We start from the raw sequence: 13,835 nt of genomic DNA, 5'->3' as shown, positions 1-13,835 counted from the left end.
AGTTATTTTAGATTGACACTGGGATAGCAAAATTGACACTGCCTGCCTGGTTTAAAATACGATACAATGTGATCTTTACAGTCTCTGGAGTGCACTTTTAGCTGTCAGTTTCATTTACCCACTTTCAGTTGCCACAGCCAGCCTCTGCTGAAACTGAGACCGATTAAAACACAAGCCTGCATAGATACCTTGTTTTTTGGCTGAGTCCAAAGAGAGAGAAATCCTGTAAGACCTTGCAGCCCAACTTGCATGCACATAGAGGGTAACCGAATGATGGTAAAACTCCTGAGGCACCCCTAAGCACTCTTTTATAAGGATTTTAAAAAGCCTCTTAAAAACGGCAGCAGAGATCGGAGTCTCTGAGGGGAGGGGAAGAGAGGGGAAAAAAAAGAGAAGAAAAAACTTTGGCACGCATGTAGTGCCTTACATCAATCTATGTAGATGTTCTTTCCTCCTTTTGTGTAACACCCCTTTCCTCCTACAGACCACCCAAAGCCCTATAAATAATCCAAGAACTCTGTTTTTTCTTCAGCTTTCCTCCTCAGACCTTAAAAGAGAAATATCAAGCAGGGGAAGGGAGGGAGAGAGAGAGAGAAAAGATGGCTAGTGAATTCAAAAAGAAAATGTTTTGGAGGGCAGTAGTGGCTGAGTTCTTAGCCATGAGCCTCTTTATTTTTATCAGCATCGGCTCAGCACTGGGCTACAATTTTCCTGTAGTCGGCAACAGAACAGCCACAGCCACTCAAGACAATGTGAAGGTCTCGCTGGCTTTTGGAATCGCGATTGCAACCATGGCACAAAGTGTGGGCCACATCAGCGGTGCCCACCTGAACCCAGCGGTGACCCTGGGTCTTCTGCTGAGCTGTCAGATCAGCCTCTTGAAGGCTTTCATGTACATCATTGCCCAGTGCCTAGGAGCAGTGGTAGCCACGGCGATTCTTTCTGGAGTCACTTCATCTCTTCCAAACAACTCCCTTGGGCTCAATGCGGTAAGCCGATCACCTTTTCTTTCCCACTTTCAAGCAGAAGTTTTAATGTAAGACCAATAACCTACTGAGGAGGGCAATCTGGTGTCTGGGGATTGTTTGAGGCAGGCAGTCAGAATGCAGGAAACCGTGTTTAAAATAGGGCTTCATCCAAAGCCCACTGAAGTCAACGGGAGCCTTTGCCTTGACTTCAGTTGCCATAGGATCAAGTTTTTAGGGCTCATGCTGTCACTTGCTAGTACAGCGACCGCTGTGAGATTAAGGATATATAAACCATCTTCGATAAGACAGAGATCTTTTTTTCCTGAAACAAGGTCATATGCTGGTGGTTACTGGAATCACATTAGGTTGCTGTTTGCTTTTGTACGTCAAGCATGAGATATTCAAAGTTGCCTAAAGGATTTAGATGCCCAATTCCCATTAAAATTATTGGCAATTGGGTACTCAAATTCCTTAGCAGACTTTGAAAATCTCAGTCTACATATCTTTTCTGGTGATGCCATTTAAGGTGCATAGATGAATATATATTTGTATTGTTTTCAGGTTACTCTGTATAGGCTACCTAATGAGGGGCTCAGATAACCCCAGGATGGATGCTAAGAACATAGGTACCTAATTAAACACAGAGAGAAAAGGGTGGGGGAGGAGGGAGATCTGTAGCAAAGGAAATCCTGTCAAAAATCTACAATGAAATGTACCTATTGCATTACACTGAGAGCTGAATTGCTCTCTGACACCGAGTCACAGTTGCCACTTCTTGTGTTTTTGTTTGTTTATAAATACACTGATGTAAATGTTGAATTCTGCATTGCTCTGGCCAAGAGGAGGTGAGGCAACTGTCTATAATAGGAGCCCTGGTTTCAGTACTTTTACAGCCAGATGTTTGTGGCGGTGTGACTGTGGACAGTCATTTCATTAAAGCTGCTCAGATCATTTCAGTGCAGCTGTTCCTCCTTAAAATACTGGCATTTGACCAGAGTGGCCATTAAATGGATACACATATCTTTAAGCATTTGTTTGGCTTAGAATGAGCCTATTTTCAATGTCAGTCCATAGCCACAAACACCTCGTTAGTGTTACCTACAGGAATATTAAAACTGGGATTTCCCTTATGGCTCGTTACTCCATCTGATTCTGCAAATTGCACTTATTATAAATCTTCTGGACGTTCCCTCCCATATAAAGAATTTAAGCTTGCAGTTTTTGACATTAATATTCAGCACCCAGTTTAATTCACTGGGCATATTTGCAAGCGAAGGTTTTGATCAGAATGCGTCTTTTGCTACAGGTAACCCCTTTATAGGCAAGAGAAAACAAACAGAACGAGTCAAAGAGTATTAAATGAACAAATAATGTAATGTGGTTGAACTTGCTGAGGTGTCATAGGCAACTACAATGAAAATTATGAGAAATATAGTAAAAGTTGGTATTTAATAAGTTACTCCAGAGTAACAAGTGGGTGTCACTAGCCTTCATGCTCCATTGCAATATTAGTTGCTTGTTTACCTCTGTGGAATCTGTGGATACAGGGGATATGATGATCCATCTATCCACTCAGCTTCCAAATTTTGATAATAATTATGGGCCTGACCCAAAGCCCCTGGGAATCAACGAGCGTCTTTCCATTGAGTTCAATAGGCTTTGGATCAGGGTCTAAAAATGATATGTACTCTTTCCCTCTGAAACCAGTGCCAGAGGGAACTAGACCATGCAGGAGTGAAGCACATGTAACCAAAGAGGTCTCCTGCAAACACCTCGCTGCCAGCTGTCATTAAATGCGGGTGGTCTGTTTCCCAGAGTGTTAGCATTTGGATTTCCCCATCTGCACACTGGCCAGCCATGAAACCCTCGTGCATGGGTTCACCCTAAACCTGGGTGAACCTGGACTGTTGTTGGGTGGATATGTCACACCAGACAAAACCCCTTTTGTTTCTGTGACTAACCCCAAGTTATGAGGGTGCTACACACACTGCACAGGCAGGGGAGCTGGGAGACGGGGGCCCCAAAGAGAAGTGTCTGGGAGGCAGGGGGAAAGACTGGGAAGATAGGGCTGGAATGACAAGAAGGCAGGGAGAAAAGTCTACAGGGGTAATAAAGCAAATACAGGCTGGCTGTGAGAGGGAAAGAACCATTCCTTGAGAGAAAGTGTTCCCTCCACTTGGGCATGTGGCCTCAGCCTTTAGGTAATATACCACAAAATCAGGGGCTATTTTTTTCCCCAAATGAGCCACTATTTTACTCCTATTGCCCTCCCAGCCAGCCAATGTTTGTACTAAATCTAATGGCATGTGCAAAGTGTCGGGGTGGAATCAATGGTAATTTTGCCATTGGCTTCAATGGGACTTGATTTTACCCCAGGAGACTTAAAAATTCCACCTGACCTGCAGGAAGGAAGCCTCTGAGTCTTTACAGGAACTCAGTGGAATTCAATGGAATTTGTGCTTTTAGGGGAAGAGAATACCCTGCAGGGAAAAGAACATGATATTTTATGGCTCTAGCACAGGGGTGGGCAAACTACGGCCCATGGGCCCTCGGGGAAGGGGGGGGGCAGAGGGCTCCACATGCTGCCCTTGCCTGCGGGTACTTCCCCCCGCAGCTCCCATTGGCCGGGAATGGAGAACCGCGGCCAATGGGAGCTTCAGGGGAAGTACCCGCAGGCGAGGGCAGCGTGTGGAGCCCTCTTCCCCCCCTTCCCCCAGGGGCCGCAGGGACATGGTGCCAGCTGCTTCCGGGAGCAGCACGGGGCTAGGGCAGGCAGGGACCCTGCCTTAGCCCCGCTGCACACCACTGACACCCCGGAGCCACTCAAGGTAAGTGGCGCTGGGCCGGAGACCACACCCTGAACCTCTCCTACACTCCGCATCTAACCCCCTGCCTTGAGACCCCTGCCTCACTCTGCACCCTCACCCCAACCCCCTGCCCTGAGCCACCTCCTGCACTCCGCAGCCCTCCCTGCACCCCAACCCCCTGCCCTGAGCCCCCTCCCGCACTCCACACCCCCTCCTGCACCCTAACCCCTTGCCCTGAGCCCCTTCCTGCACACCGCACCCCCTCCTACACGCCACACTCCCTCCCGCACCCCAACCCCCTGCCCCAGCCCTACATTCGTGGCCCTGCATGCAATTTCCCCACCTAGATGTGGCCCTCAGGCTAAAAGTTTGCCCACCCCTGGTCTAGCACCATATGTGACCATATCCCCACATTGGAATTTGTCCAGGACACTGGTCAGCACCCTAATCCTGCAGTTCATGTAGCTCTCTAAGGTGACTCCTATCATCCCGAGCATGGCTGTCAGTGGTCTTCATTGTCAAATATTCAGAAGAACTGATTTTTCATTCAGTGCTAAATGTTCTGGCTGGAGTCTCGGTGGGGGGGTCTCCCTGGAGATGGGGAGAGCAGCAGCTGTTGTTTTCCCTGTGAGAGAAATAGAGAGGAAAACAAGTTTATTCACTTCCCACTGGCAAGTCCAGATTGGCAGGGTGGCTAAGTTCAGTGCAGGGGGAAAACCGCCCAGCAGCTGCCCTGACAAGAAGGTTTTTCAGAACCTGTCATGATAGGTCACATGGGAAAAAAAACACAGGTCAAGCCTCAGAGCAGGCTGGATCCGTCCTTAAACAGAAGATAAGCAGAAACAATGTAGATCTGCCTTTGTACAACGCCCCCCCCCCTTAACTAGAGTACAATAGGGAAGGGATAGAACCTACATTATTGCCAACAGCTTCAGCTGCTTGTGCTTTCAGTGGGAACGAGAGGGTACATTAAGCTGAATGTGTGGGAAAAAAAGAAGAGGCTTTTAGGTTGGGCTACGGTTCCTAGAGAAGTGGTTTCTGTCGTAACATTAGGGTCAAATTTTCACGTTTTTATGAGCCAAAAAAAAAAAAGTGCAAGCACATTTGCACATGACCAGTGTGAGTGAATAGACAACCTGCTGTGCACACGCGGTCTCAGACCTGCAGGTATGCATCGTGGTAATAGTGAGCCTCACTGCCTACCACCAGCAAACCAGACAGACAAAAAGCAATGCAAGCAAGCTAAGCAAAATGACAGCAGTTATAACAAAACACACCAAGAGAGATGCAAGGGTGCAGAGAAAGAGGGTGGAGGGAGCAGGGAAAGGTATTAAACTCCTTTAAAGGGTTTACTTTTAGGTACTATATGGTGCTAATGTAACCCACACACCTGCTGGGTGTGGTGTTCTGTCCCCTCTAATAGCACCTGCGACCACTAGAAGATTAATGAGTTTGCGCTACAGCCTTAGCTAAGAGCCGTATGGCTTGAGGTTCGTGCATTTAACTCCAGAAGTACCAGATTTGATCCTGCCCGCCGATGACCGGGGTCTGTCGGTGTTAAACTAAGATGACTACATTAAAAGGGCCTGATCCAAAAGTCACTGACATCAAGGAAAATACATTTATTTTGTTCAGCAAGCTTTGAATCAGACACTAATGCTGAGGGACAGTAAGAGACAAGCTGGGTATGTGCAATTCTAAAAATCTGGCCCTCCCTTGTCAGTCTTTAACCATGACACAGTGTTAACACAGGTAAGGTATCTGTTTGCAGTTCAGAGGAGGCATCTCTTTCCATCATCTTGCATCTTTTTTGTGTGTGTGTGGATAATTTCAGCTTCTCGCCCCAGACTAGTTTCCACATGTTAGAACTGTAAGAGCAGAGTAAATCCAAGACACAGCCTTGGCTTCTGAATGTAGCTGACTATTCTATGTTTGCGACAGTTCTGTAAACTATGGATTGTTAACGTGTAATTTACTTACACTAAACAGACTATTAATGGTCAACAACTTACTTAAGTTAATGAAAAGCAGGCAAGAGGCAACTGATATGTGGCCAGATAACTGCTGTAGTAAAGATATTTGCTGCCCATCAATGATTATCTCAACACGTTTACCAGATTGCCGTAAAATATGTGTTGCCAATTTTAAGTCAATTTTCCCTATGGCTGAAATTATAAGATTGTGAAAAATGTATGCACTGCTTCAGGAGTTCATAATTTACTGCACTTTATGTGGCTTTGTGTACTTACTAAAGCTGCTGAGAACCCCACTGCGAAGCTCAGCAAGCAAGCGCCTTGCTTGTTCTAAGACCTTTCTTCAAGTTTGAAAAACTAGTGATAATTCTGCCTTAAATTAAATGAAAAAGAATGTAAAGGTAGGAAAATAAACATGAGTACTAGAGGAGATTAATCTAGACAGAGGAGGAAAAACAAGAACAATAAATACAACCAACTCTGTTTTAAGGGAGCATGCAGTGGGCTGACAGAAATTGGTTACAAAAAGGAGATGTCTTTGGAACAAAGCCAGACCAGTACGTTCGGAGATATTTTGGAGCAGTCTCCTAAGAGATCACACCAATAAAGGTGTACTTTTGTATGGGTTTCACTGCATGTTGTTCCTCGAGTGTGCTTTGGACTTTCTCTCTAATGGATAGTCCCTCTGCCACACCCATAGTCAAGTAGGCTGTTCCACAGATGAATCAACAGTGGCAGACGCATGAATGTACAAGCTGGGATGCAAAATGGTTTTATATTGTCTGGTTAACCAGGCTTGGAGATGACTCAAAAGTCTTGCCTAAAAGAGGAAGGAGGGTGCTTCACCACAACATTAGCTCTTCACCACAGCAGGATCAGTGCTTGGCAGTAACCACTACTTTCATGCCCCTCCCTTCCCCAGCACTTTGCCGTTACAGGACAAATCCCTCCGCATGTGCTCAGTGCAAGTAACTCTCTGAGGAGAACAAGCAGTGGTCTCTGAGTGTTGTTCAGCTCCAGGATGGATTTATCAGCCCGAGAAATTGGTTTGATATTTTCTAAACAAATCATTTCAATTTTTCAATGTCAAATGACTTTTTGTTTTGAATTTTACTTCAGTTGTTTTTTTGAAAGAACTTCAAAAAACCTCCTTGAAAATGAAATGAAATGTTTTGGGTTTGGGTCAAACTTTTGTCCTATTTTTTGTTCATTGAAAAATTGAAAATATTTTAGAGTTGGGTGGACCTGAAATAATTTTTTTTTTGGTTCTGCCACCAAACCAAAGAATTGGTTATTCACACAGCTCTTATCACAGATTAGAGAAAGCCTCAGAAAGCCCAAAGCTGTGTTATAACCAATGTGCCAGGAGTGGCTTCTGCGTATGTTTTGCTGTGGTGATTCAGTTTTTCCTGTTTCCCTCTTTCATTATGACCACACCCTCAGACTGTGATCTCATCCAATCTTAAACTAAACGAAATCAGATTGGGTCAGGAGTTGGGTGGTGGGACTTACAAAGAAAACCCCAGTGTTTTAGAAAATCAAGGCTGGTGAATGAGTAGGCAGCATTTTTTCCTCTGAGCCAGCCTCGTGCTATGGAGTATTGGACTCCTGGAGGTGCCACTGGACAGATGAGACATACATCTGAGGTCTGGACTTCTTACAGACATTATAGAGGGCATGACACTCTTTATAAGACAAAGACTTAAGTCCTTGCACCCTGGTCAAATTTCAACGTAAGAAATTACATTCTGCATACCTAAATTCCCCCTGTGGTTTCAATTAAACGCAGTATTCTCTCTCTCCTGCTGGCCTAGGCTGTTGTGTTGTTATGTTCTGCACTATTAAACACATACTATAGCTGCTGTAGTGCACTCCAGAGGTGGCTGCATTTCAGTAGTGGGCAAAATGATCCCTGCATACATAACAGCATTCTGCCAGGGAGATGGGTGACTTTGATAAGATACAAAGCACAAGAAAATCACTTGTTTGAAAACTGCAGTGGTGTTGCTATGTTAGTAACTTGTTTCCATAGTGATAGAAGATCCATCTTCTGAATGAGACATACAACTGGCGCCCTGGGGTAAATGTTATAGTTAATTTAGGAAGAACGGGAGAGTTAGCCATTATTTCCTGGCTGTGTTACCTCTTTAGAGTATTGATGCAGTTTTACTTGGAGAAGTTATTCTTTCCTTCCCCACCTAAAAATTAGTGATTAGTGTTTCTGATGCAGCATAGCTGCTCTCTACCACCCCAGAAATGTCCTGTGTTCTCTGCGATGGGTGAGTCACACCCGATATATATATTTTGAAACCCCTTTTGGTAAAAGACACTATACTTATAATTATTTGCAGTGCTGTTGTAGCTGTGATGTTCCCAGGATATTAGAGAGGTAATATCTTTTATTGGACTAACTCCTGTTGGTGAAAGAGACAAGCTTTCAAGCTTACACAGAGCTCTTCTTCAGGTCTGCATCTGGGAAAGGTCCTCAGAGTGTCACAGCTAAATAAAAGATGAAACGCATTGGATTTAGCTGTAACACTTTGAATATCTTTCCCAGACCTGAAGAAGAGCTCGAAAGCTTGTGTCTTTCACCAACAGAAGTTGGTTCAGTAAAAGATATTACCTCACCCAGCTTTTTTCTCTGCTATACTTATGAGATAGCCTTATCACTAAGTACATGAGATCCTTGTACAACATGCATAGCGTCTAGGGAATACGGTTTGTCTGGAGGTGTTAATTAGGACTAGCACATCTCGTAAGGCTATAAAACAACTCTGACTGTCCACCCAAATCAACACATCTGCTTAATGCATGGAACTATCCCCTCCTGACTCCTTCTTAAGAAAACACAATTGACATGATGGCCCTGAACCTACAGTATGATAATGCTCCTATCCAATAGAGCGAAGCAGCCATAAAACCGGCTGAATTGGCCACTTGAAGATTTCCTCGGTGTGGGAGCTCCTTAAATGTCACAGAGCTGCAGTGGCAGCTGCTAAACCACACCCTGGCTCATAGTACAGTGGGTGGGGATGGGAGAAAGGGGCGTAGCAATCCCTGGCTTCTAGAATCACTTTTGGGGACCATCCACTCATCAGTCCAGTCCCTAGGCTTAGAATAGAGCCCTCCTGAGGATGTTTTATGCCCGGAAGTGGACTCCTGGTGGTGGCTAGAGTATTAGGAGGAGTTAAACATTCCTGTTTGGAAAGTGCTGTGAAATCCTCAGAATAAATGTGCTATTTAAATACAAAATATTATTCTGTGACTTCAGATTGTGGGAGAAAATCTATAGACTTGCATAAGAATGAGATACAATAGACCTAATCATACCTATTAGTTTTGTTCAAGCTACTAAAAGGAAATGTGTAAACTTTTTAACCCCTTGAGGAGGTCCCAGCAATTTAAGAGTGAGTAGAACTGTCCGGAACATATTTGATGACTTTTTTTTCCTCAGTGAAAAACAAGACCTTCCTCTTCCCCCCCCCCCCCTTTCCGAAAGTCTTTGGTGAAATTTGTTTTCTGTTCTAGAGTTTTCAGTTCTAAAGTTGAGACGTGTTGGCTACGATTTGTAGGAAACTCTCTCTGCCACCACCCAGACTATTTTGTGACCAAGCAGTGAACGTTACTTTCTAGAATCTTTGATTTGGCATCTTTCACTTTAGGCTCAGGGCAGGCCTAGGACAAGCATCACAGATTTCACTGGAAGAGACGCCCTGTCAGAGCTGTGTGTAGGTGGAACTTGCTCCAGGCCATGCAGGGCTACCAAGCCTTCATTTCTAGGGATGAGACAAATCCACTTGAGATTCACTAGGCATGAAAAAAGTAACTATCTGTATCGATCCAGACTGGGAATCTGGCACATGAGGGAATAAATGGAGAGGGGAAGAGGTCTTTCTGGTGAGAGGCAGGATGGAGGGAAAGAATGAGGTAATGAAAGTAGCTTGTGGGAGTCTCTGGGGCCAATTCTCTGTTTGTGTAAATGGGTAAAACTTTATGGAAGTCAATGGAGCTGTGTCCACTTATGCCAGCCAAAAATGTGGCTTTCCGGGTGGATGGAAGATGGCAGCTATTTAAAGGATAAGAGAATCCTAGAAAATGTAGGAATCAGAGTTGTATAAAGACAAATCTATGACAACCCTTTTTTCTCTCTCTGAGCATAAGATTAGTTCACAAATTTTAAAGGAGGAAAAAACAGCTCTAGAAAATTTCCTGTTCTCATATAGAAGTTTCCTGCTTTTTTCAGTGATTTATAGTCAATGAGTGTTTGCTTTCCCACTCTCTAGTTTAACTGGAAACTCTAGATAACAAAAGGTCATACTAACAGACAAAGGCCGATAAAAAATTCAAAATGTAAACGTGATCTTCATTAGCCATTTTAGGAATCTGTCATCCCAGGATTTAAAAAAAATAGGTATCATGATGCAAATTTCATTTTTGAGAAATGACATTTATTTTGTACATCCAAATTGTCTCATTGTTTCCTTGTGCTCCCCTGTTGGTCTGTCTCCACCTGTTGTCTCTTGCCTTACATTTTGATTACAAGCTCTCAGGGACAGAGCTTGTCTTTTTGCTTTTATAATTTTGGTTGTGTGTTTGTACAGCACCTAGCACAATGCGGGCCTGGGTCTATGACAAGGGCTCCTAGGTGCTGCCCCAATACAAATAGGAATAATAATTTAATAGCAATAACAATAAGAACTCAGTAAATCCCCTCTGGATTTACATAGGTGGGAATGGGAGCAGAACCTGATACCATGTGTTCTAAAAGGAAAATCCCAATGAAAAATAAATAATTACATTGAAATTCAGAACTGTATTCAGAGCTGATGGTAAGTGGGTAGAGCTCCACTGAAGACAATGAAATCTGAGTTTAGGACAGCATAGTATTCCATTAAATCAATTACACGGGGCCTGTCCTCTATCTTGGACAGAAAAATAAATAGACACATAAATAAATGAGAGGTGAAAAGTGTCTGAATAGCTCAACAAAGTTATTCTCCCCTAAAGAGGTGGAGGTCTCTAATCCACCACTTGGGTTAGGGGATGCAGCCTAGAAATCCTGCTGTATCCTGGGCTCCACTGGGAAAACAATCTACACCTCAGACATTCAGTCTTTCTCCAATTCTTGGACCCTTCCAACTAGCAGCACAGTTCTCTTATTACTGCTGCTATTCACTCTCACTCCCATGTTCTCTCCCTGATCCCTTTTCTAAAGACAATATATGGTGATGTGGGCCATCTGAGAACCTGAATAAAATAGACAGAGGTGACATGGATGTAATGGAGACAGAATTTGGCCCTTAACCCTTTTTCTGATATTGCTTCTATATTGATGATCAGGGCAGAGAAATGAGAGAGCAGAAATTGCTGCCTTCACTCCAGAAGCCTATTCTGAATATTAATGGCCAAATTTTACCTTTAGAAAGGAGAGTTTAAAGGTATAAACTACCTCGGGTTTGAGAAGTCTCTGAATATCCCCTTAATTCCAAGGAAGATTTCAGTTTCATTGGAGCTTGGGTTTAGAAATATAAAACTAATGCTACTTCAAGGCAATCAGCAAGTGCCCACACTGTGGTGTTTGTACAAAGCCAGATAGTTGTTCCAGTGTCCACATACTGGGGGAGATTGTCATAGGCACAAAGAGCAGGTAGGCACCCAATTCCCATTACAAGTTGCCAATGAAGGAGGTAACAAATAGTTTATCTGTATAATTAAGTGCTCCAAACATGCTTCTAAAAAGGATTTGTTTATTCAGTTTTAATTGAGTTTAGGAAAAAAAAACCTCCTAGTTTTTTCCCAAACAGTAAAATCAAAAATCATTTCACAAGGAAACTTTCCCACGGGGAATATACAAAGGGAAAGTGTAATGAGACTCTTCCACAAATGCTTTGCCTCACACTGGTGATGTTTAATGAAGGACCTGTAGATATATTGACATTTACTGTCTGCCATTGGACACATATGCTAGATTTATATACGTTGGTTTAATATAAATGAAGCCATCATTCTTCTCTTTATAGCACATTGGGCCCTGTAACACAAAAGGAATGACTAGTTTCTCACCCTTTAGTGGAGAGGGTGGGAGGATGGTGGTTGGGTCTTATTATTTGAGGTTGTCTACTGTCCAAAGAGTGGAAGATAGCTGTTGTTCTTAGAGAAATGCCTGGGCTGGCATCTAGAATTCTCTCATCTGTATTTGTTGGGAGGGAGAGTCTGGCAGAGGACAGGAAGTTATGCCCCCATATTCTACTGCAGGTTCTATCACTGACCGACAGGCTGATGAAGTCTTTCCAAAGATTTCCATTGACTTCAATGAGCTTTGGAGCATTCCCCTGTTGTGTGGCCTGAGACAAAAAAACATTTAAACCTCTCTGTGTCCCAGAGATTTCTGACAAGTTGCACTATATAAATCAAAACCAGCTAAATAATGGGTGTAATAATGCCTGTCTCACCGGGATGTTGTTAATGAATTAGTGTTTGTCAAGTGGTTTGAGCTCTTCCACAAAAGGTCATACAGAAGAACAATTATTAACATGTTATTATTAATCAATTACTCAACTACTGAGGATTTAACATCATTAAATAGTCAGCTCAAGGAGAACTCTCAATGCTTTACTTGCTGTGTACCAAACAAAGGTAAATCTGAATGTCAAAGCCTTTGCAAAGTGATGAAGAGGACAACTTCATCGCAATATTAATAACTTTATAATAACTCACAGAATCTGGGCCCTGATTTGACAAAGCACTTAAGCACGTGGAATTTTAAACATGCGAGTGATCCCGATTGAAGTTATGCACATACTTCTGTGCTTTGCTGGATCGTGGCCATAGTGCATTTTGACCCCGACTCAACAAAACAGTATGCAACAAAGCACATATAGGAAAAGCTTTTTTATCCAGGATGTTAGGGGAATGGGGGGTGCCGGTAAGGGAAAAATTCCGGCTAACTAAGAGGGAGGGAGTTTGGGTGCAGGAGGGGGTGCGGGGTTGGGGCGCGGGAAGAGGTACAGGGTGTGGGCTCCGGGAGGGAATTTGGGTGCAGGAGGGGGCTATGGGCAGGGGGATGGGGTGCAGGAGAGGGTGTGGAGTGCCAGATCTGGACAGTGCTCACCTCGGGCAGCTCCCCGCAAGCGGTGACCTGTCCCTAATGCTCCTAGTTGGAGGTGCGGCTCGGGGGCTCTGCATGCTGCCTCCATCTGCAGGCGCTGCCACTGGCTGCGGTTCCTGGCCAATGGGAGCTGCAGAGCCAGCTCTCAGGGCGGGGCAGAGGCAGCACACAGAGCCGCCTAGCCACACCTCCACCTAGGAGCAACAGAGACAGGTCACTGCTTGCGGGGAGCCACCTGAGGTGAGTACCGCCTGGATCCAGCACCCTGAAACCCCTCCCGTGCCCCAACCCCCTGCCCCAAGCCCCCTCCCTTACCCAAACTCCCTCCCAGACTCTGCACCACACACCCCATCCTACACCCCAATCCCCAGCCCTGCACCCCCTCCCGCACTCCGAACCCCTTGTGGCCGTTCCTTCACCTAGGAGCAGAAGGGACATGTTGCCGCTTCTGTGGGAGCCATGCGGAGCCAGGTAGGGAGCCTGCCAGCCCCGTGCCAACTGGGCTATAAACCGGACTTTCAGTGAAGATCAGAAATGCCGGTTTCTAGAGCTTTCCGGCTGGTGAAGTGCTGGATAACACAGCTTTTACTAACTTCAGTCATGTGAGCAGTCCCATTGACTTCAGAACTGTGATCCTACAGTATCTCAAAGTCCTTTAAAAAATAACCGTGTGACATAGAGGGATTGTTTTGGTCCCCCATTGAATTGCCACCATCACTGGGATTAAATGCTGCCACAGTTCCACACTGCATAAAAAACACTAAGTACAGGCTAGGACAGGAAGTGATGCTGCTCATATCCAATTGGAACAGCAGCATGAATTGTGGTGGTCGGGACATAGTTACCTGAGATAATGGAGACAACAGAAGAGCCAGTCTGAGGAAAGGTGTCCTGTACCAACAAAATAACTGAGGGACTTTGGAGTAGAGCAGTGTTTCCCAAACGTGGGACGCCGCTTGTGTAGGGAAAGCCCCTGGCG

At 44.6% G+C, this 13,835-nt stretch overlaps 1 protein-coding gene across 1 annotated transcript in view; it reads left to right on the top strand.

Moving 5' to 3' along the window:
- The first annotated feature begins 467 nt into the window (after nt 1–467).
- The window catches only part of AQP1 (aquaporin 1 (Colton blood group)), a 26,992-nt gene continuing 13,624 nt past the window's right edge, over nt 468–13,835 (top strand). The window contains exon 1 of the mRNA XM_024196804.2: nt 468–989. Coding sequence (XP_024052572.2) covers nt 600–989 — 390 coding nt within the window. The 5' untranslated portion in view covers nt 468–599. The remainder of the gene's footprint in view (nt 990–13,835) is intronic.

Source organism: Terrapene carolina, unplaced genomic scaffold (genome assembly GCF_002925995.2).
Source record: "Terrapene carolina triunguis isolate 2854851 unplaced genomic scaffold, T_m_triunguis-2.0 Scaffold111, whole genome shotgun sequence".
Classification (NCBI taxonomy): domain Eukaryota; kingdom Metazoa; phylum Chordata; order Testudines; family Emydidae; genus Terrapene; species Terrapene triunguis.
This window is presented reverse-complemented; position numbering and strand designations above follow the sequence as displayed.